Source organism: Pinus tabuliformis, chromosome 2_2 (genome assembly GCF_031772625.1).
Source record: "Pinus tabuliformis cultivar Carrire ecotype Pingquan chromosome 2_2, CPIR1, whole genome shotgun sequence".
In the NCBI taxonomy this organism is placed as follows: Eukaryota; Viridiplantae; Streptophyta; class Pinopsida; order Pinales; family Pinaceae; genus Pinus; species Pinus tabuliformis.
The window spans coordinates 1,069,918,174-1,069,926,874 of NC_142300.1; the positions used below are offsets into that span (position 1 = coordinate 1,069,918,174).

At 38.0% G+C, this 8,701-nt stretch overlaps 1 protein-coding gene across 1 annotated transcript; it reads right to left on the reverse strand.

The window, feature by feature from the left end:
* Nucleotides 1–5,717: 5,717 nt before the first annotated feature.
* LOC149197094 (UPF0481 protein At3g47200-like) lies at nucleotides 5,718–6,590 on the reverse strand. Its single transcript, XM_089408557.1, has one exon. The coding sequence runs from the start codon at nucleotides 6,588–6,590 to the stop codon at nucleotides 5,718–5,720; it is 873 nt and encodes a 290-aa protein (XP_089264683.1).
* Nucleotides 6,591–8,701: the final 2,111 nt, after the last annotated feature.

Below are 8,701 nucleotides of genomic sequence, written 5' to 3' on the forward strand. Positions count from 1 at the left end.
AGTGCATAAAGAAAATGGTGGAGCGTTTTTGTAAGTCTGTGTAAATTTTATTACAGCAGTAAACTTATGTAACCTTTTATTACAGCAGTAAGTTGTTTTCCACACCAGTGAATGAAAATGGAGGTTTTACAGCAGTAAATGTTAATGGGAATTTTTCCAGCAGTGTAAATTCTCATATGGAGACAGAGTGAATGTTTTTTTTTTTTAATGAATAGAAATAATTTTATGGTGAAATACTCTGTTTCTCAGTGAATTTTTTTTAATATTGCCTGAGCACAAAAGATCCTGAGAATGTAGAAACAGAGCATTTCCTCTCTGTGTTTGAATTCTTGGTTTTTGGTATTTTCCCCATCAAAAATACCCAACAGTGGTATCAGAGCAGGTTCAGGCTCTTTAAAGAAGTTAAAGAAGCTGAAGGGAGAAGGTTGTTGCTGCAGCAAAACTTCTCAGGCAGACAGAAGACTCAGACATCAAAGGATTCAGGTATTTCAAAAGTTTTTTTTGTGTTGCTGAAGAAGCAGTGATTTGTTTTAAATACACAGTCAAGGAATGGCCAGCACAAGCACTAGTATGGGTTTGTTTAACACCCAGCTCCCACAGTTTAATGGGAAGAACTATGACTACTGGTCAATAACTATGAGAGCCATGTTTGCCTCTCAAGATTTATGGGAAATAGTTGAAGATGGTTTTGAAGAAGTAGCAGATGAAAATGAGTTCAATGCACTAACTCAGGGAGAGAGAGATCAGCTGAAGAGCAATAGGATGCAAAGGCCATTTTATTGTTGCATCTAGCAGTAGACCAGAGTATATTTCCAAGGATAGCAGCAGCTAAAACATCAAATGAAGCATGGCAAACCCTTAAGACAGCCTATCAAGGCATGGAGAGAGTGAAGACAACAAAGCTACAATTGCTGAGAAAGGATTTTGAAAACTTGAACATGAAGGAGTCAGACAACATTGAATCATTCTTCACTCATGTGATTGGTGTAATCACACAAATGAGAACTCATGGAGAAACAATTGAAGATAGAAGAATAGTGGAGAAAATATTGAGGGTCTTACCCTCAAGGTTTGATGCCATAGTCACCACCATTGAAGAGACAAAGGATCTATCAAACTATTCAGTTGATGAGCTACATGCATCACTGATAACACATGAGCAGAGGTTGAGTAGGAATGAAAACTCATCTCTTGAGCAAGCCTTCAAGACCCAAATGTCCTTTGGAAGAGGAAGAGGTCAAGGAAGAGGAAACCGAAGAGGAAGAGGTAGAAGCCAGAACAGAGGTGGAAGGAACAGCCCATCAAATGCACAAGGAAGAGGCAGCAATCCAAATCAGAACCAAGGTCAAGGCAGCAGCCAACAAAGAGATCAGTATCAGGCTCAAGGACAAAGGTATGATAAATCTAATGTTCAATGCTATTATTGCAAAAAGTATGGACATTATGCTAGTGATTGTAGAAAGAAACAACATGATAAGAACAGCAGACAAAATGCAAATGTTACAAGAGAAAATAGCAGTCAAGAAAATGTCCTGTTAGCTTGTAACATGGCTGAAACACATAGTGAGGACATATGGTTTTCAGACTCAGGTTGCAGCAACCATATGACAGGGAATATAGCCCTCTTTTCAGCCTTAAATCAGAATTTGAAATCAGAGGTCACACTAGGAACTGACAGTAAAGTGTCTGTTATGGGAAAAGGGGAGGTAAAAATATTTACAAAACAAGGAGAAAGGAAAACCATAGCAGATGTCTACTATGTCCCCGGAATGAGATGTAACCTATTGAGTGTTGGACAACTTATCCAAAAGGGTTACAATGTTTACTTTGAAAATGATGTGTGCACCATCATGGATATACCACCCAGCAAAAGATGCATTGCTGAAGTGAAGATGACAAGGAACAGGATGTTCCCTCTCCGGATCAGGGCAGACATGAAGAACAAAAGGGAAATGGCAGCAGTCACCCAAGAGGCCTTCCAAAGCGTGCCAAAGGATGAAAATTGGTTGTGGCACTTGAGATTTGGGCATCTAAATTTTGGAGGTCTAAACTTATTAAGCAGAAAAGGAATGGTAAGAGGATTACCATTGATAGAGAAACCGGACAGCCTATGTGAAGGCTGCATTTTGGCAAAACAACATAGAGAAAGTTTTCCATCAGGGAAGAGCATAAGGGCAAAGGCACCCTTAGAGATTATCCACTCAGATTTGTGTGGACCAATGCAAGCTCCATCATTAGCTGGCAGCCTATATTTCTTGACATTCATTGATGATTTTACAAGAAAGACTTGGATATATTTCCTCAAGAACAAAAGTGAAGTCTTTGAGAAATTCCAAAATTTCAAAGCACTTGTGGAGAACCAAAGCGGGCTGCACATAAAAGTATTGAGAAATGATAAAGGAGGTGAGTATATCTCAAATGAATTCCTAAAGTTTTGTAGAGAAAATGGAATACATAAACAGTTCACAACTCGGTATACTCCGCAGCAAAATGGAGTTGCTGAAAGGAAGAACAGGACCATCATGGATATGGCGAGGAGCATGATGAAGGCAAAGCATTTGCCAAATGAGTATTGGGCTGAAGCTGTACATTGTGCAATTTATATATTGAACAGGTGTCCTACAAAAGCAGTCATGAACAAAGTGCCAGAAGAGTCATGGAGTGGGAGAAAGCAAGGAGTCACCCACATGAGAGTTTTTGGGTGTGTGGCCTATGCACACATACCAGATCAGCTAAGGAGGAAGTTGGACAGCAAAGGGGAGAAATGCATCTTCATTGGATACAGTGATGAATCCAAAGCCTACAGGCTGTATATCCCATCTTCCAAGAAATTTTTTGTAAGCAGGGATGTTCAATTCATTGAAGAGGAAGCTTGGGATGGAAGCATAGAGAAAACAGTGAATGTCAAGAACTGTTTGTCTCATGATGAAGATGAAGAGGAGGTGGCTGAAATGCATCCCCAAACAGCAGCGCCAACACAAGGATAGCAAGGGACACCATTGAGGATCAATGAGAGTGCTTCTCCAAGCACACCACAAGGAGGAAATTCAAGTGCATCTTCAAGCACTTGCACACCAAGTGAACGAGGTAAGAAGTTTAGAAATCTAAGTGACATTTATGAAGAAGGAATGAATTCCTTATTTGCCTTGTTTTGTCATGTTGATGATCCTATTCATTTCGAGGATGCAATTAAAGATAGGAAATGGACAGAAGCTATGGATGAGGAGATGAATGGCATAGAGAGAAACAAAACATGGGATTTGGTTGAGCTACCAAGAGACAAAGAAGTCATTGGTGTGAAATGGGTCTATAAGACGAAAAGCAATGCTGAAGGCAAGATAGAAAGGCACAAGGCAAGGCTGGTTGTTAAAGGGTACAAACAGCAGTATGGGAGAGATTATGAGGAGACTTTCGCCCCGGTTGCAAGAATGGAAACCGTGAGAGCAGTGCTGTCCATAGCAGCACAAAACAAATGGAAAGTCTACCAAATGGATGTGAAATCAGCATTCCTAAATGGAGTGTTAATGGAAGAGGTCTATGTGGAACAACCTCTCGGATATGAGAAGAAAGGTGAAGAGCACAAAGTGTGCAAATTGAAGAAAGCTCTTTATGGGCTGAAGCAAGCGCCAAGAGCATGGTACAACAGGATAGATTCTTATCTATTGGATAATGAATTCGACAAATGTGAAGGAGAACCCACAGTCTACATCAAGGAAAAGGATGGTAAAATTTTAATTGTTGTCTTGTATGTAGATGATGTTATTTTCACTGGAAATGATATTTATCTTATTGAGAATTTTAAATCAGTCATGAAGGATGAATTTGAAACGACTGATATGAGTTTCTTGAGATACTTCTTAGGCATAGAAGTAGAGCAAAATGAAAAAGGAATTTTTATATCTCAAGCAAGATATGTAAATCAAATTTTGAGCAGATTTAAGATGGAAGAATGCAAGGCAGCCATCACTCCCACAGTGATGGGATTAAAGCTCAGCAGAGAGGACAGCAGCAAGGATTTTGATCCTAGCCTGTACAAAAGCATTGTGGGCAGCCTTATGTATTTAACAGCAACTAGGCCTGATTTAATGTATGCTGTTAGTTTGATTTCCAGATTCATGGAGAGGCCGAAGGAGGCACATTGGCAGGCAGCAAAGAGAATTTTAAGGTATGTGAAAGGTACCAAAATGTTTGGAATTTTATATCATGCCTCAGAACATTCAGATTTGGTTGGTTACACTGATAGCGATTGGGCTGGAAGTGTAGATGATCGGAAGAGCACTTCCGTTTATGTTTTTCATATGGGTTCAGGAGCCATTTCATGGGCTTCTAAGAAGCAGTCCATTGTAGCATTGTCTACAGCAGAGGCTGAATATGTGGCAGCTACAGCAGCAGCATGTCAAGCAGTGTGGATGAGAAGAATGTTGAGAAGCTTAGGCCAAGAGCAGGCAAAAGCGACAGTCATCTTTTGTGACAATAGCTCAGCTATTGCATTGTCAAATAATTCAGTGTTTCATAAGAGAACGAAACATATTGATACAAGGTTTCACTACATCAGAGAATTGGTGAACAATGGAGAAATTGTCTTGGAACATTGCAGGACTCAAGAACAGGTTGCAGACATCTTGACAAAGCCACTGGATCAGAAAAGCTTTGAATTTTTGAGGAAGTGTCTCGGTATGACCGAATGCCCAGCTGTTGAAATTAAAGGGGAGTGTTGAAATCATAATTTCAACGCTGCCTACGTACGCAGCCCAAAACCACCGAACGAAACCATAAAACTGCCCAAGGCATATCGTACCGCCTTCCCACGAAAAGTTGTTTCCGTATATTGGCCTCCGATGCGTTTTGGTGCTGGCACGTGGCTCTCACCTGACGTAAGCAACTCTGACATATCGGGAGCTATCGTTCACTCAAGTGAGGGCTTCCGATATCTTTCTCCACCGTAGGATCTGCTCCCGTATTTTCGTCCGTTGATTGATTGAAGATGCATACGAGCCTATATTAAAAGCCTTGCGTGGAGTGAATTCAATTTTGTGTTGACCGCCAATAATAATGTAGTTAATGTGCCCGTAGAAGTATTGGTAGGTGATTTAAATTTTAATGTTTTTTTATGTATCGGAGGTATGGTGCATTTAAAGAAAGGCATGGGTGTTAAAAATATTTACGGCACGTAAAAGTAATTGTTTTTTTTTTTGTTTTCAAAAATGAAAAGGGCTCGTGCATTGACTATTGTAAAAAGGAACGAAGGAGCCGTGAAAAATGTGCTCTGCATCTTTGTTTTGTTTGGCACATGGGATATAAGGTTTTTGTTGTTGGCCATCGTAGTATGGAGGAGTAGCTAAAAACCATGTGTGGTTTTGCACAGCAGTGCATAAAGAAAATGGTGGAGCGTTTTTGTAAGTCTGTGTAAATTTTATTACAGCAGTAAACTTATGTAACCTTTTATTACAACAGTAAGTTGTTTTCCACACCAGTGAATGTAAATGGAGGTTTTACAGCAGTAAATGTTAATGGGAATTTTTCCAGCAGTGTAAATTCTCATATGGAGACAGAGTGAATGTTTTTTTTGTTTTAATGAATAGAAATAATTTTATGGTGAAATACTCTGTTTCTCAGTGAATTTTTTTAATATTGCCTGAGCACAAAAGATCCTGAGAATGTAGAAACAGAGCATTTTCTCTGTGTGTTTGAATTCTTGGTTTTTGGTATTTTCCCCATCAAAAATACCCAACAAAGTTGTCCATGAGACTCACGTAACAAGTCACGTAATTTATTTCAGATGGCTTGCCCATCTCAAAAGCTATCAAGTTACGGAATATTCCCTGTGTCCGACTCATGATAGAGATCCGAGGAAGAAAAATTGTGGCGCTGTTCTCGTCAAAATTAATCTCCTTGACGCCTCCCTGGACTGGTTTAAATTTGATGCCAGCATTTCTTAATTCTACTGCGTGAGGGATTCTTTGGGCGTAATTCCCTGCTTTTCTTTTGCCTTGGAGCAACCTAATGCACTCGCTGCTGCATCCATCAATGGTGATGCAGCACTTACCTGGATCTACCTGCTCACCCGCTGGAGATGTAATGACAGTGTGAAAGAAACCCAAAAGATGATGATTCAAGGACCATCGGCTTTCATAGCGTATATTGTCGAAAGGGATGACAATTTTGAATATACTTGCTGCCAGCGGATCGAAAAGCTTATCGTTGGCATGATCAACATCCGAGTTGAGCTCCAATTGTAGTAGCTTTAGGAGAACGATGAAAGGTATTTGGTTTTCGAGCTTCAAAATGTCGCTCCGTACATCTTTTGCAGCATACTCAAGCTTATTTTTCCCAAAAATAGGGTCATAGCACTCATCCGCCTCGTCTGTGGAGAGATTGTCCCCAGCCAGACTTCTTAATACTTCTATAAGGAAGCAGCCGTCCAAACATAGCATCCGAGCAAGGGTCTCTCCATCGCAATCGATGTTTTCTTCATAGTTGTCCCTGATTTGATTCTCCAGCGTCAGGATCTCCTGCACTGCAGGATTGGCGAAATCCATATCATTTGGATCAAATGGCAGGTTCTGATTCGCATTGAATATCTTCGTCATTCTACGGACAACTTTTCCTTTGTGATGGGCCATTGAAGAAAGCTCTTCCGTGATGATATGGACCCAACGAAACTCTTTGAGGGACATATGCTTGAGTTTTTGTGTCTTTCAGGAACTTGGGAACCCTGAATATTGACACATCGGACGGCCGTCTCTTACGAAGATGGGGACAATGGGGATCCTCTTGAATATAATGAGTCCATTCCGTTTCGGTGATCCATCGACTTCGCTGTAATTGTATCAGTTGCTTTGCTGTTCTTCATTACTGTTGGAATTAGATTCAGACATTTTATCAAAACAATTGCAGTGTAGAGATTACTTTGTCTCTCTCTTATTATTTCCTCAACCTCTTACTTGCATTACAAACTCAAATAAACAAGTATCAATCATCGCAGTTGTGAGGAAGCAAAGAATACATCACACACAGCAGCCAAAACATGAGTCTGGAGGGGGCAGAAATACATAGGAGAAACCAAATAGCAGAATGGGATGAAAGTGCACAACAGAAATCATGAGCCAGAAAGAAAGCAGTATCAGTTGTAAGATTACACAATGACAAAGTCGTAAAGACACCCTCAAGCATAAATAGATTCTGATCCTACAGATTGAAACGTATATTGCCATCATCCATGTGTTGTCATCCATGTCTTGTCTGTGTACGTTCCTTCTTTTTGGATTGCCATCGTTCAGCGGAGGAGTGCGAATCCAAAGCATAACAACACAGATTATGCCTCGCTACATTAGTGGGTGTCCCGATCAATGAGTGCGAATCCAAAGCATAACAAACAGATTATGCCTCGCTACATTAGTGGGTGTCTCGATCAATTATTGTTTCTGACAACTATTACTTATCTAATTATTTAAAACGCTGGCGAAAGAATTAGATATATTCTTAGTTTCAAACTGAACACTATGCATTCAGATAGAAAAATGCGAACTCACAGCCGTCGAAGAAATTAAATTCAAAGCGTAAGAAAAATGCGAACTCACAGCCGTCGAAGAAATTAAATTCAAAGCGTAAGATTCTCTTTATCTAGAATACTATTATTCAATAGGAGACTTGTTTGCTTTTTCTTTCCTGAAAAAACTAACAAGTAAACAACCGACGGTTTTCGCATCTATCCATTTACCCATGAGAAACATGGTTCATAAATTCGGCTGCCATAGTGGAATAAATTTGAAAATTGTACAATACTATCGATTCCGTCAAAATTATTAGTGAATTTGATTTTGAGTTGCAATAGACATTCCCTAATACTTTAAACATTTTATTTATTTTTTAATATCCTGCTTATGTAAAAATGGATAAAAACATATTATTAACATCAATGCTTAATTAAAATTATATAATTTAATTAATTTAAAAAATTCAATTCAATTGTTAGGGGGTTAAAAGTGGTTGAATTTTGGGTTAAAAGAAATAAAAAAGTTTGTACAAATAGTATTTGAATTATATTTTTGATAGTTTGCAAAAATCCCTGTCAGAATTTTTCAAATATAATCTGAATTTCCATAATTTTCAAGGCAAAAATGCAATTTAGTTAGACTAAAAACTAAACATTTTATCAAAAAATAAAATTACTCCAAATAGTTTAATAAACAACATGTTTCCCCAACTGTATTGGTCCATTATACATTCTATTGTTCTAATTAAAAATAATAACAATAATAATTATTATAGAATTTAAGCTTTTGTGATCAGTTTATTAAGCAAGTATGGTTCATAGTCCAAATTTGCTGGTTCTAAATGCATCAACCTATAAATGGCCAAAAACCTTCTCAATAAAATTTATAATATTATTTTAAAATACTTTGTACAATTTAAGTATTTTCATTAAGTTGAATTCATTTATATTCAAAAATATATTTTTAATAATCAAATTTATTATTTAAAAAATATAAAATAATTACACGGAACCAAAAAAATGTAGGGATACTGTGAGTGTTTTATATTCTGGAGCTTATTCAGTGATACTTTTCAATCAAAATTTGACCACTTTTATTAAAATCAGAGGTGTGAACTTTGTGTAGTTTAAGTATTTCAGGTATTTTTCATTACGTCGAATTCATTTGTATTCAAAAACATATTTTTAAATTAAAAATTCATAATT